The sequence below is a fragment of the Hippocampus zosterae genome, chromosome 4 (genome assembly GCF_025434085.1).
Source record: "Hippocampus zosterae strain Florida chromosome 4, ASM2543408v3, whole genome shotgun sequence".
Taxonomy (NCBI): domain Eukaryota; kingdom Metazoa; phylum Chordata; class Actinopteri; order Syngnathiformes; family Syngnathidae; genus Hippocampus; species Hippocampus zosterae.
Window position 1 is genome coordinate 6,398,200 of NC_067454.1, and position 15,338 is coordinate 6,413,537.

At 43.6% G+C, this 15,338-nt stretch overlaps 1 protein-coding gene and 1 long non-coding RNA gene across 2 annotated transcripts; both read right to left on the reverse strand.

Annotated features, from left to right (window-relative positions):
* Positions 1-990: 990 nt before the first annotated feature.
* Positions 991-15,058, reverse strand: LOC127600057 (semaphorin-7A). The gene is made up of 14 exons (XM_052064420.1): positions 14,876-15,058; positions 12,692-12,822; positions 12,489-12,539; positions 12,293-12,391; positions 12,113-12,221; positions 11,875-11,982; positions 10,261-10,403; positions 9,051-9,229; positions 8,412-8,514; positions 8,135-8,321; positions 5,931-6,046; positions 5,707-5,858; positions 3,124-3,200; positions 991-2,291 (listed from the first exon to the last, which is right to left on the reverse strand). Exons 1-14 carry the CDS (start codon positions 14,985-14,987, stop codon positions 1,966-1,968), a joined length of 1,893 nt encoding a protein of 630 aa, XP_051920380.1. The 5' UTR covers positions 14,988-15,058; the 3' UTR covers positions 991-1,965.
* Positions 13,072-14,859, reverse strand: LOC127600082 (uncharacterized). Its single transcript, XR_007962261.1, has 2 exons — positions 14,213-14,859; positions 13,072-14,179 (listed from the first exon to the last, which is right to left on the reverse strand). It is a non-coding gene; the product is annotated as an uncharacterized LOC127600082 (long non-coding RNA).
* Positions 15,059-15,338: the final 280 nt, after the last annotated feature.

Here is a 15,338-nt window from a genome sequence, read left to right on the forward strand (position 1 = left end):
TTGTTCAATGTAAAGAATGTCAGCCAAGGTCGGCCCCCCGACATTTTACCACATAAAATCTGGCCCCCTTGGCAAAAAGTTTGGACACCCCTGCTCTACACCATAGGTGTCAAACTCAGGTCCTGGAGGGCCGCTGTCCTGCATGTTTTCCAAGTCTCCCTGTTGCAACACACCTGATTCAAATGAACAGGTTCAATGTCAAGCTTCTGCAGAACTTGCTGATGATCTGTTTGAATCAGGTGTGCTACAACAGGGAGACTTGGAAAACATGCAGGGCAGCGGCCGTCCAGGACCTGAGTTTGACACCTATGCTCTACACCAGGGCTGCCCATTAGGTAGTGCTCTACACTTTCCAGCTCTGTCCGTCTGCCGCTGCTGGTCTGGGAAAAGCATGAAATTGTATGAATGCGTCCATGGCAAAAAAAAGAAAAAAAACAGGTTGGCAACCACTGGTTGTATGGTTTCCAACTTTAGAATGTCAGAGTGTGTCCTGAAGAGGGCAGAATTGTCCCAGAGAACCTGTTAGACTGACGATTGCTTGCCACTACTTTCAAGGCAGTTTGTATTGCATAGCGCCATCTAGTGTGAACTAGTAGAATGCAACAACCTAAACTCAAAACGCGTGGCCACCAGTTTGTCTATCGTCAGTCTTTCCAACCCTGAAAAAATATATAATCATCCAAAAATGGAAAATCCACTGTGATAAGAACGGCAAATGGAACGAACAATATAAGAATCTGCAATCGACATCATACATAATTTAATTGTATCAGTCTTGTTTTAAAATGAGGATGTTTAAAGTGACATAAGTGACAATCACGCATTAGATGGATGGCAAAATATTTTTTTGTCAAAACAAGAACCCTATACAGTACATAATTTTGTTTTGGGACAATTGATAGTCTGACTGCAGGTAATATATGTGACGCCCCAAGCCAAATCAAGAATCCGGGTCCTGTTCATTTAGAATGCTTCACAAGTCACACAAGATCTGGTGAATATATACACTGTATTCATATTTGTAAAGTACACAGTACCTGCATGTTGTGTTCCTTCTAAAAATAAACAGTTGACACATCTGAGGTATCGAGACAAGAGACGTCAAGAAATCGGCCAAGGGCCACAGTCATTGTCATACATTGAACGTGAGCTGGTAAAAAAAAAAATAATAATAATAAAAAAATAAAAAGAGTTGCAACACAACGTCTTGACTGTTGCGCAACCTTATGCACGAGAACATCTTGAGACAGCATCATGTGCAAGAAGTCTTTTGCAACAAGCGTGGTGTAATTTTGGAACCCAGGGACACTCATTTTAGTCAATCCAAATTCTCTTTATCTCTCACATCCATCGGAAATGATTTTTTGAAATATTAAAAAGCCATGTTGAAAAATAATTCAAGAGATGATTTAATAAATTACAACTATGGCAATGACAAACACACCACATAAAGCATTGTCCTACCCCCCCACCCCTCCTAAAAAAAAAAAAATCAACAAAATGTTGACAGGACAAACTTTGGAGATACATGCGCAACACATTGGAGAGCGGTTCACTTCCAAAATAGATGAAATGAATCAACTTCTTAAAATTCTAAATCAAAAAGAAAAAAAAGGTTTTAATATTATTGCATTTTATAGATATAAAAATATATATTTGGGAGGAGGGGTCGGGGGGTAATTTACAGTAATCTCTGCACATTCGTGTGTCATTAATTAATTATTTATACTTTTTTCTGTGGAACCTGGTCCTTGTAAGTTGGTGAAAAACTCACCTTTGTTGCTTGTTTTGTCCACTTTCTGAAACACCCGAAGGTGCCACAAGATCCTGCCTTGTCAAAATAGTCATAAGTAGGACAGTTAACATTGTCAAGGGAGCAGCACTGTACATGCTCTTTGTTGTACGTTGACGAATGAATAAATAGCACAAAGACAAAAAAAAAATATGCAGGTGTCATCCAAGGCTTTACGTTATTGTGCGGATGAGAGCAGCCAGCGCACAAATCCAAAACGTGGGTCGAGTTGATGCGGCGCTGCCCGTGACGTGTACGGCGTAGCGGGCGAGCACGCGGCTGAAGCCCCTCTCTTCTGACACGCACGTGTACGCCCCCTCCCGCTTGTCGTTAATCAGGAGCAGGCAACCGTAAGGGCTCCAGGCGCAGGGTGTGGCGCCCCCGTCATTGTGATGCCAGCTGTAATGGGCATGGCGGGACCCCGCGGGGCAAGGCAGGAAGTACTGATGTCCGTGAGGAAGTGCCACAGCCACTTCGGGCATGGTTGAGCGATTGACCACTGTAAACATCATCACCCATTTAATACAAAACATGCGGAAGTGACAAAGCACAAAAAAAGTCTCAATTTCTTCTCCTAAAGCGACACTGTGGGGTTATGGGATAAAGGTCGCTTTGTGTCAACCACCGATCACCTCATTTAGTGGTCGTGTTGTCGGTGGACCAATCAGAACACCGTTCGTTTACATGATGCCTTCTTTAGCTATATTATGTCATTTCAGAAATGTGTGCTAATGCTAAGTTGTTAGCATTGAGTCATGCACCCGCTGTTTTAAATGTGCTTTAAGAGTGCTTTGTTTCCCATAATATGTGCCATGAGAAAACGGTGTTTGGTGTTTTGATACCAATATGCTCACTGTTGTTTTGGATATAAAAAAACACCTGCAGATAATAAAACCATGCCCCCGCGTAGGCACACAGGCGTACACACAGCAGGAGGTCATATCATGCAGGTCACATGACACCAGAAGCTGATAAGGGAGCAGCTGTTCTGCGTTGATGTGTCGGTTTCAAGGGCGTATTCATTTTTGTCATGCCAAGGTTAGCCATTTTGTACTCGCTAGGAAGCTACAAATGTGGGAAATTTACGTCTCTTATGGTACGTTTTGTGCCATTTTCTTCAAACGGTATGAAAATATCACTATTTGATTGTTAATGGGCGAAGGTGTTTTCCAAACCAAACATGATACAAATGTTTCTATTATTGTGACGGGTCATTTGCATTTGACTCACAGAGGATGTTTGTTTAGTGTTTCGGCCTCTCAGCACTTCATCGAAATGAAAGAGTTTGTCCTATTTATGACTTTTTAAGAAGGAGATGTGATTGTACAAACCTTTTTTGGTGTGATGAGAAGGTAGTGATGAGCACAAGTGGTAATTTCCTGAATTCACATCCTGAACCACGCTACCACTGTCAAACAAAACATACAGATGTTACCGGCACTTAAGATGGTACAGCTCGAGATGTTTGCACTTGAAACGTCACCGCTTTACACTTGTAGATTGTACCACCTTATATGTTAGCACTTACGATGAAAGCACTTTCGATATTTGAACGTTAGAATTTACAACTTGAGACTTTAGTTCTTGAGACTTTGGAAGAGACGTTGGAACATTTGGATGTGGAAACATCAGACTTTATGACTTCTGATCTTAAAACTTGATACTGTGACAAAATATTGAAAATGCAATTAGCATGAGTCGGCATTGGGGATGTACTAATTCAAACCAGACAGAGTGAGTCTGTCTGTATTTTATTCAAATAAAGAAAAGTCATCATGTCATGAATGTGTTGATGAGTCATATTAGTCACTGCTATGCCCTTCACTGCGTCATCTTTATTTGATGGATTTAGCAACTGCTCGTTTATTCGGCAGTGGTTGAGTTCATTTTAAACTCGTATGACAGTAAATTATGTTAATATGTTCATCAAAAAATACAAAACATTATTTCTATTTGCCGATGGATATTTTTCTTTCATCCATTTTCGAATCCGGTTATCCTCGCAAGGATCGCAGGCGTGCAAACTCCACGCCGGAAGGCCAGAAGCATGGAATCGAACCCCGCGCCCGCACCTCTGCGCTGCGAGGCCAATGTTCTAACCCAGGGGTCGGCAACCTATGGCTCACGAGCCATATATGGCTCTTTTAATGATCTGGCTCACAGATAAAATATTCTCGCTTGAGGAGCCAACAATGAGAAGAAAGGAGCGTTAGCGCGGAGCGCCGATGCGGATTTGGAACTGGGAGTCGCGGCTTGGAGTTTGAAGCGGATTACGTGGGACAGGAGAAGTGAACTCATCTCTTTTCGTCAATGGATGCTACAGCTTCGTGTTTGCTTTCAAAACTTAGCTTGTAGCAGACGTGTGCACATTTTCAGCATGACGTCTCTGATCCACTGGTGAAAGGACACTTTGATCCTCTCCTCTTTCATCTATAACTGCTTCAGACAACATAGTGTATGCAGAAAAGTGGTGAAGATTGCGCGACTGTCTGTGTCCTATGTGTTGTGTTGTGTTATTTTTGTTATTTTGACTTCAAAATGGCGCCGCGAGAGTGGCTGCCTTTCCATCAGCTCCTATATTTTGTTGTTCTACTTCTTCCTTTCATAACTTTGCTTCTGTGAATTGGGAATTTCTCCACTGCGAGACTAATAAAGGTTTTCTTATCTTGTTCAATCCATCCATTGATTTCTGACTGCTCATTTCCTGTTTGGGGCTGCAGGTGGCTCCACCAGCTAATACTGGCTTACGTTGCTGCTGAAACAGGTAACCGCCCCCTTTTGCTTGCCCGCAGCAACTCTAACTCTGGCAAGCTGACTATGATTCCGCTTGTTTTGCTGGATTTTTAGCAATCGTGAGGAAGGGAAATCCATTCACGTTAATGTTGAGTATTATCACAAAATTGTCATGATTCGGTTTAGGGACCAACAGGTGGCACTGTAGGGCTCCCCAGGCAGCTGCAAACCTGTTGGTCATTTGGTAATTACAATACAATACAATACATCTTATATATCGCGCGTCGTCCCGCACGCGGTCTGTCCTTCCGTCTGTCCCTTTTCAAAACGTACCTACTTCACCGCGCCGCTGCGCGCCGCCACTGCGCCGCTCAGGCAGTGGCTCACTACGATCGCGCGGGCATCTTAGCGAAAAAATGTTGTCTACCCACAAGCATTGCAATAAAATTGTTTGTTATTTAGTAGAGCTAAACATCTCTTTATTTTCGCGATAAGCAATGAAGATGAACAAAAAGTTGAACCAAGCAACAACACTTTTGTGGGCCGAAGGCCCACCTTACCAGCCTTCCGCAGGAACTAGCTGATGAGCCGCCCGGACGGTGGCGAACCAGCTAGTAGTTGTATAAAAGGACTCCTGCCCGAACACTCGGTGTCGGATCATTGTTGCTTATTGCTACTGTCATGTGTGTTGCCGTTTGCTCTTGTTTTCTGTCATGTTTAGTTCTTTGTTATGTTTTAGATTTAGTCATGGTTTTTGTTTGATACTTTGGACTTTGTGTGTTTTGGTTTTAGTTTTTTTTGTTTTAAATACAATTCTTCAAATACACCCCGCTCCTCCCTCTTGCCTGCTTTTTTACGGTCCACCACCAGCTCGCAACGTGACAAAAATAATTTCAAAGGATTATTATACGGACATTTTGTTGAATTCCCTTTTAAAATACAATTCGCATGTCGCCCCGTATTTTTCTTTTTTTCAACAAAAATGTCGACCTTGCGACACACTCGCCGCAAACACCTGCGAAAGAGACAACCACGGATATGAATCCACTCTATTTTCGATGTGACTGACTATTTCCCGTAGAGGTGTGATGGTGTTGCGGCATTCTGAGCCACGGCGGTCACACCTTGGTGAGGGTGTGTTTGTGTGTATGCACACTAGTTGCACCACAAGTATGTCAGACCTGGTAGGGGTGGCGACAGCGCAGCCGGTGCCGTCCCAGGCGCAGTATGGGTCTCGCGCCAACACGCACTCCTCGCAGGTGTCTCCGTAGTGGTCACAGTCGGCCACGTCCATCTGGACGAGCTGAGCGCGAGAGCTGATGTAGAGTTTTTTCTGCAAAATGCTGCACGTTAGGGTTAAACGCATTTAGCCGCTGACGAGGATGTTAACCTTTCATCGACTCACAGAGGAAGGATGGTGGATGATGCTGTCGATATGAGCTCTGTGCGCAAAAGGTCTATATTCTGCGATGATGAAGGCTGCGCTCTTGCTCTCCAATACCTTGTCCACTCCTCCGCAATCTGCGGAGAAAAAAAAAAATCCAGCAAGTTAGAAGGTATAGTAAAATATCCCCCAGAAAGTCCAATTAGGCAAAAACAACCTAAGAATGTACAAATATCAGACTACCCATGTTTTTCGACAGCATTACAATTTTTTTTCCCCTCCAGACTTTTGTTCTTCTGGCTTCTAATGGGCTCTAATGGAGGCGTACTGTAGTAGTTTTCCATAAGTCCTCATTTCCTTCACTCACTATCATTATCGTTAGGCAATAGACTCTTTACTGTCATCGACTTTCTTCAGGCTTGCGAATGGCTCAAATAGACTGACAGAGGTGACTTCATCAATCCACAATTCCGCATTTTCTCCCAATTATCATCACGGTTTGAAGTGCCTTTTCGGGAAAATGACTTTGTTCAGCCGTCTGATTGGGCTCACACCGTAGTGGTACTCCTCAAATCAGTGGCATGGAACTTTTCACCCCGCAAATGATATTCTTCAGGCTTGTCTTAGGCCAAAATAGACAATACACAAGACATTTTTGTCATCTGTCCACAACCGCTCATTTCCTCTGATTGCTATTAATGTTCTAAGGGTTTGGTTTTTTTTTTACGGGAAATGACTTCTTCGGGAAGTCGCTAATGGTGTCGCGGTTCATTTGCCTAACAGGCAGCAAGAGGATGCTCGTCGGGGATGACGTGAATGTGAATGTGAAAGTTTGTCTGTCTACTTTATGTGCCGTGTGATTTGCTGGCGACCAGTCTCCGGTGTAGGCTAGACTTGGCTGCCCTTGACCCCTTTCACACGGTCTGTACCAGCTACTGTCTGCCTTTGAAGATACTATTCAAACTTCATTAAATGGGACAAAACTGCACTGAACGACAGTTTTCCACCTTTGGAGGTAGTTGGTATGAAAAGCTCCATTCACGCTGTTTGTGAAAGCCGACATTTATGAGCCATTTTATTCATAGGTTGATATTCTGTCACGAAAGTAATGGCATAGACCCAAAATTGGGGAGACAAAGTTGTCAATTTCTGCCTTTGAAGATACTATAGAAGTTATCAAGTAGGTATTTTGTTCGGAGATGCCCTGTCGTTGTGTGAAAGCGCACACAATGGTGGTGATATGTCACTTTGCTGGGTTCTGTGTGAAAGGAAAGTTGGATATACGCTGGGTCTTCTGCTATAGCTCCCGTGTTGCAATTTTGCTGGTTCTCTGGGTGAAAAGGGGATGCGGTGCTAATTTTCACATAATTACACAAGCATTTGCCGACACTAAACGTACATTTTGAAAGTTTGAGGTTGTAACTCATCAACTCAAACTACTGAGATGGTGATGACGTTGATTTCAAAACGACCACGAAAGCTCCGTCCTCCCTCACTGCTTTGCACACCGGTGCCAGACCAACCAAACCCTTGATATTTCTTTACTATTGGTTCATGACGATGTGGTCATCCTAAAGTGGGTGAGAGCAACAATGGGAACATTGTGTGAGTGTTGCTGCTTTTTTTTTTTTTTTTTGCAGGAAGCTTGAATCAGCACATCATGAGCAAATATCACATTTATTCCATGCCCAGACAAGTTTGCCCTGTTTCAACGACTGCAAGTTGCATTGTTGCATATCACAATGAGCCATTGAGGGCGTAGTCACCGCTGGGTTACTTGAGGAATGACAGAGATTTGTAGATTTTGTTGCCATTCTCTGTGTGTGTGTGTGTGTGTATGTGTGGGGGTTTTTTTGTTTGGGTTTTTTTTTGTGCTGGGTGGCATTAAGCGTTACTGTGAAAGACTGGCGGACGGATAATTGTATAATTGGTATACTGAGTCCATGCATTTTCTCATGCATGCCGTTTCATTCGTCTATCGATGATTTGTTGTCATTCTGTGCATTTCTATTGCAGCGGTAAGGAGTGCATTCCCACTCCCCCAAATGTACCCGACTTTCAGTGTTAAGACGGCAAAGCACGGTTGCAACAAAGGCCTAGTGTGACCCGCTTCCTCGAAGCAACAGTTGACCTCATTTTAACAGCGGCGGCGGTATAAGGTGGCATGTTGGTGTGCGCTCCCCCCTCCGAAAGGCAGGAGTTGTTTTCAGTTTCACAATGCTTACTTCGAGTCAAAAAGAGAAGCGTGTTTTCCTTTTTGAAAGCAGCGTCGGCGCGGATGTGAGTATACATGTGATGGCTGATGAGAAGTGGGCCTGATTTCTTCATAGGCCTCACCCACTCTTCCATCTCAGAGTTGATCTGGGTCATTCTCAGGACGTCCATAGAGAGATGTGTGCTGTCTGAAACGCACTGAAGAAGAGAATTTTTTAGTGTGGGGGGTCGGTTGCATCCTGAAATGTCACCGTCAAGATCAATTGTTTTATTTCGACGCTGTCGTACCTCCCTGGACCGGCCCCTCTGATTGTCTGCGCCTTTAAACGGCGAGTTGGTGAAGACGTCCTGGATGTCCTGCGAGGAATAAACGCATACGGCGCTCATGTTCCTGCAAACAGAATGTGACACTGTTGTAAAACCCATTCGGCTGTATCAACAGCTGCTCCGGTGCATAGAGGGTCGATGGTTATACCAGCCGGAGAATAACAAACATCCTGTCATTTGTGCGCAAACAGCAACGAGTCAAACAACATGTCAACATTGACGCATGGTCCACACTCATCTAAAATGTTGGCAAGACCAGATCCATCTATTTGCTCAAGCGGATCACTCAGACCGCTCATTATGAACGTCTTAAACTAAGCACCCTTTCAGAAACACGGACGATGTTAAAGGGGTAAGAACTGAACGCATGTTTTTTAATAAGTGATATAAGTGAGGCGACATTGAACCCCATGAGAGACTTAAGCAAGCCAAATGTCATTTTTTTGGTCAACATTGAAGATAATTTGGTCTTCAACCATCTTAAATTATGAGTTTTTGTCAACAAAAAAATAATGTAAGCCACACTAAGTCCCCAGTCGACACAACACCGAACTTCTTGGAAGTGAGCCATCCTTGCTAACCACTTGTTTAAAGTCCTACCATTCATTCCTGAAGAGCGCATAAACACGGGTGTCCTGCCATTGCTCTGCGTGCACGGTGGCAATGTCCACCATCTCGAAGAAGATTTGTTTGCTCTTTGGGTCACCACACAAGAGCCTGGCACTCATCTGGGAAGTCCAGGTGAACTGCAGGTTGTTCTTGGGTCCACCCACGTCCGCCTGAAGAGAAGCAACGTTACAAAGTAATATTTACAATACATACAGTACAAGTTGTATCGAACTTCATATGTACGATGAAATAGCGAAGTGTGAAGAGTCTCTGTCACGAAATGCATGCGAGCTTTCCATAACCAAATTCAATTATATTTCCAAATGCAAAGGGGGCGGCACGGTGGACCAGTGGTTAGCGCATCGACCTCACAGTGCAGAGGTCATGCTCCGGCCTTCCTGTGTGGAGTTTGCATGTTCCCCCCGGGCCTGCATGGGTTTTCTGCGGGTATTCCGCTTTCCTCCCACATTCCAAAAACATGCATGGCAGGCTGATTGAACACTCAAAACTGTCCCTAGGTGTGAGTGTGAGTGCGGATCGTTGATCGCCTATGTGTGACCTACGATTGGCTGGCAACCGGTTCAGGTTGTCCCCAGCCTACTGCCCGAAGACGGCTGGGATAGGCTCCAGCACCCCTCGCGACCCTTGTCGCCGCGGACCGGAAAATGGAAATGGAAATACAAAGGAAAATCCACCCAACCGGCACCAAGCCGTACAGTATTCTGCAAAGTGTATGTATAGTATATATTAAGTGTTTTAAAACAATACTTAACTGTATTGATAATGTCATATGTAACTGTGGGTAAAAATCATTGACGATTGTTGTGGAAAATTCACTACTTCAATTAAACCGAGAGCCTGTGTAATATCCACACGTTCTCCTTCCATTTCTTGTCCCTTTCCTTCCTTCCTTCCTTTCTTTGTATCATTATATTATGTATCGAGTGAACAGGGTGTAGTCTGTGGTTCAATAAAAAAAATAACAATGCGGTGTCGGTGCTGCCTCAGAAACAGTTCCTGTTCAGAACAACGGGGGTCACCGGGGATTTTGTTGCAACGATTTTGTATATGTGGGCGAGGGTCGATTGCTTGGTACGGATTTGGTTTGTCCCCCCCGCCCCCCCACCACCACCCCCGCAATCGTGCAGTTCAGTCGCTCTGGGGCCACGCCGCAGCGTGTGCGGCAGCGCTAAATACTCACCATGCAATACTGGGAGACGTACGGAAGCCACGTGCTGCTCCACCCGTTCAAATCTTTATTTTTCTCCTTGTAGAAGGCGTAAACTTTGTCCTGCAAAGGTTCATTCCTCCGTCTGCTCGTCACCAAACCCAAGTAATGCTGCTCTACAGGCAGAAGCATAGAAAAACAAACACACACCTAAGCCCATTTAACAATACAAATATCAGACGCTTATTCAAAATGACCCGTCAACATTTTCTGCTATGCCTTTGGCTGTGGTGAAAACCAAACCTGTTTTCCGTGCGGCTTGGCACCGTCACGCCATGGCATGAAGTACACGTGCACTATTGACATCCGATAGAAGAATCGTATCAACAATTTGATCCACTCATTCATCTGTGTCACGCGTGAGGGTACTCGGAGGAAACCCCACACCCGCACAAACTCCACGCAGGAAGACGAGAGCCCAGATATCAACCTTCAACTTCCGAGCTATGACGCACACGTACAAACTATTCATCCACTTTTTTTTTTAAGAACTCTGTCCTTATCAAAGATAATGTGCTCTAAGGGAGACTATCATTGAACAAGGTTGAATATGAACATTAGCATCAGAATGTTTGATACAGCACTTCGTAAAAATTTTTTTAAAGGTAATTGGCAAACCGCAAGAGTTTAATCAGGGCTGTTGACTCTTATGACTGGAGTCACATGTGGCAATAACCAAACAACGACTCTCTTGTGAGCGGTTCTAGCGACACACCCATCAGAAATGCTACACCTAAGACTTGAGAAGTGTTTCCATTTACAGGTGAAGCATCTTGAACAACCAAGACCAGTCCAGCTTCTTCCACTTCTACTCTTACGGCTTAGCTTCTTTCACCTTAGACAGCTGGCCAAAGTAGAACCTCTCCTCTCACATGAACATTTGAGACAGTAATTCATGCCTTTGTCACATCCTGGCTGGATCACTGCAATGCCCTTTACTTTGGAGTCAGCCAGTCCTCCATTAAGCGCCTTCAGCTGGTCCAGAATGCCGCTGCTCACCTCTTGACTGGTACTCGTAAGAGGGAGCATATAACTCCCACTCTGGCATCCCTTCATTGGCTCCCCATACATTCTAGAGTTATTTTCAAGATCCTCCTCTTTGTTTTCAAATCTCTGAATAATCTCGCGCCACCTTACCTCTCTGAGCTCATACGCCCCTACACCCCTGCCCGGCGCCTCAGGTCTGTGGACCAGTCTTTGCTAGACGTACCAAGAACTAAACTGAGGCTCAGAGGGGATCGAGCCTTTTCTGTTGCTGGTCCATCTCTCTGGAATGACCTCCCACTGAACATTCGGTAAGCCTCCTCGCTGCCCATCTTCAAAGCCCTCCTCAAAACTCACTTGTATTCTTTGGCGTTCGACTCAGCATGACTTAGATTTGTTCTTGATTTTACTGTTTGGTGCTTTCTACCGCCTTTATTACTGATTTGTCGTACTGATTATTGAGCATGTTAAATCGCCCATGTACAGCACTTTGTATGCAGCGATGGCGGTTCGAAAGTGCTCTATTAATACTGTTGACTTGACTTGACTTGGCGTGACTGGAGATGGACACGGCCGCTCTCTGCATGGGACTTCACGCGTTACCTTTATCGTGGTTTGCTGGTCCCACTCTGTTCTTCCCAAATTTGTGGACGCCCACGTACTCCTGAGAGCCGGAGTACGTTACATACAGCGAAGAACTTGTTTCCGATTCTGGAATTCAAAAATAAATACATCACAAGAGAATCTATCTGAATTGCCCGGTATGGAGGGATCATCGCTAAATCTTGGATCGCTCTGCCCCCCCCCCCTCCACCTCCCCCACTCTTGTGTACCATCTCACCAACGAGAGCAGAATGTTCAGCGTCCTTCAAGATAAAATTCCTGATACTCCCTCGCATGCTCTCCAGGTCGTCAGCTGGTATGCAGACGGGAGGATCCGCTGATGGCATCTGCAAAGAAACACAGGAAGTCAGCAAAAAGCCGCCATGTTTCTCGAATGCATCTCGAATGCCTCACTCACTATGTCGCAGCAAAGTGTTTCTGCTCCGTCCGTCCCACACACAAACACCCGGCTGGTGTCCTCCCTCTCGTGGGCCAGGACCACATCATAGCTGCATTCCTGAACGACATTTTAGGACGTGAGAACCGAGCATTTGACCTACCACATTGCTGCATTTGTGTGTGCGTGTGTGTGTGTGTGTGTGTTTGTGTCTCACATTTGCGGCGTCGAGGCACTCGGACCATAGCAACTTTCTTTCAACGGGAGTCTGCAATGGAAGGATGACAGAGAGAGTACCTCGGCACTGTGAGGTTGACGCGCTAACCAGTGGCCCACCGGCCCGCATAACCAGAAGTCATTTCGACATATTTTGTCACACGTTTTTCAATTATTTAATCACTTTCAAGCGCAGTTGGTTACCTTAGGAGGATGCAGGAAGCTGAGAGAGATCAAATGTTTTTTTCCGACTGCCATCAGCTTGCCATGATCTCTTTCTGGATGAAGAAGTTTGCGGATTTCCCCGGGTAAGATCACGCTTTTTAGTGCGATCTCTGCCAAGAGGAAACATCAAAGGATAAATTACGGTAGATAATGGATATATTGAATTAAGTCCAAGTCAAATTTGCAGCATGAGGTTTGAATCAAAGCAGAAAGCCCTGCATGTTGATGTAATTACTTTTTCGATGGGATTTTAGCAAACCTTGCAGAAAATACATCCTTGCATTGACTCCTGATCTCAGCAACTACGCAAATCTCAGGAGACTTAATCTTCATGGACTGACCGGTTTAAAAAAAAAAAATTTAACTGCTCTACCAGGGAAGGATACTACCACGTATAAAATATGACAGGTGGGATGTTTTATGACAATGATGAGTTTTTAACTGCAAGTATAGGCCAGTGATTCACTATTGCACATTTATGCAGAAATGTGGGTTGCATCACCACGGCAAAAAAAAAACAAAAAAACTAAAATGAATTGACAAAATTCAACAAGATGATGTCGCAAGATTTGAGAAACGGGCGTGATGGAGTGAGATTTGGTGCTGCTTGAGAAGTGTCATTTTCCAGAAAAGTTTGCTCAAATACCATCTTAATTGTAATTCAATCAGGAGGATGGAGAAAAAAATATATTTTGAAAATCTGTTTTTTCCATTGGCCATTGACAAAGAACAACAAAATGGAACTGGAACCCCTTCTGGGTCATATGATAATGTTTTGCTTTTGATCACATGGACTTATAAAAATGATCTGCAATTATATTTGCTCACTGTCAATAGTTGTGCCTTTGTCTTTCACTCATGTTTCTGTTTTCGTTGAAAACAAGAACAACTCTACACAAATAGAGAACCAAGCTCCAGACATGACTTGAGTTTTTTTGGTTCTTTAATTTAGTGGCTGCAATGTACTGTAGTTATGACATGCACAGAAAATGCTGATTTGGACCGTTATCATCATGACCATAGACAACAGGGGCAAATGGTGTTCACCTTTGAGAAAAAATGGAATGCCGTGTGGCAAGGGTTTTTCCTTATTTTGTTGTCAATGGCAAGTGTTTCAAAAGGAAATTCAATTTTACTACAATGGCTCCAAGTTTTTAGCCCGGGCCTCTACCTCCACCTCAACATTTCTATATCTTTCTATCTTATATAAGGATCTCTCACTGTGTTTTTCCAACTATCCAGTATGAAGCCACAGCTTTTTTTGTGGCCACAAATGTGTTTTGTGCCCACTTTATGTCAAGCTCTAGGTTACAGATGAGTATTTTGTGACCGCAAATGAGAATTTGGTGCCCACTTTGTATCAAAATTGTGGCCATAAATGATTTGCTTTCAAAAAGTACCCAACCACGTCATGTCTGTGGGGCTCCGTGGATGAGCATCATCATCTTCTAGGCTACAGGTGTCAAACTCAAGGCCCGGGGGCCAGATTCGGCCTACCACATCATTTTATGTGGCCCCCGAAAGAAAATCGTGGGTGTTAACTTCGATGATGCTTGCTAAAATCTGGACGGAAATGCGACATTGTCATGTGTAATAAATAATGAGATTTTGCAAAATTGTTGTTCCCCTGGTTACACTCACTGCAACAATTATTGAACAAACAAATAGTTGACTGATTTTTTAAAAAATCCTTTTATAATTTTTACTAGCCTTCACTTTTGTCAATCTGTTATTGTATTGTATGTTCTAAATATGTTCAATAAACATGTTTTTAAACTAGTCAGCCATCTTTTTTATGTGTGTGCGTGTGAGCAAGTAATAATACGATGTGATGATGAAACGTTTATTCGGTTTCCGACAAAAAAAGAGTTTGACACCCCTGTTAGGCTCTGTAAGAAGTGAGCAGCAGACAGAGCACAAACACACTCAGACACACACACCGTTTCACTTGTATACTGTATAAAGTACATAGCACAAGTGCAAGTTGTCAGTTTTAAACACCTGCCCCTCCAATTAAAACTCTGTAAAAAGGCACAACGTGGAGTATCGAGTAACAAAAAAAAAGTATCAAAGTCGACTTTCAAGAAAGAGAGCTCAGTCTCATCTCATCGTTAGATTTCCTGCTTGAATAACATTAAAACAACTTCACGAGTGATCGCCTACCGTCCTGTGTGAACGTCATCCTCGGTAAAAGCGTCGGGTCCAGTGAATTGACACAAGAGAGAAGCCATGAAAAATGATGAATAAAGTACAACGTCGGTAAAAATGCGCTCATCCTTCTACGTGACTGGCAGGCGCACACCAGTGAACAGAAGTGGTAATTCCGCAGCTGATGAAGATTGGCTTCGAACTTCGACTTGATAACTGAGGTGGATTCCCCTCCTCCTCCTTTTCCCCCCTATTCATTCCTCGTAACATTTGTACGTGTATTTGTTTTCATAAAATAAATAAGGTTATGAAATAAATAAACATTTGAGTAAATCATCCTTTTATCAGCTACAAATACGCAAATAAATAAAAAAAATAAACGGAAACCAATGACATATTATATCATCATTAAAATGAAGTTTACATACATATTTTCGCTACTTTTTTTTAAAGTAATCTACAAATAACCTGGCTCAAC

Excerpts from the sequence above, each read along its gene's own strand:
- LOC127600057 (XM_052064420.1), bottom strand. The coding sequence starts at position 14,987 with ATGAGCGCATTTTTACCGACGTTGTACTTTATTCATCATTTTTCATGG. Across the intron at positions 3,201-5,706 it reads GCTGTCGCCACCCCTACCAG|TGGTAGCGTGGTTCAGGATG; the intron begins GTCTGACATACT and ends TTTGTTTGACAG. Across the intron at positions 2,292-3,123 it reads TTCTCATCACACCAAAAAAG|TGGTCAATCGCTCAACCATG; the intron begins GTTTGTACAATC and ends TGATGTTTACAG.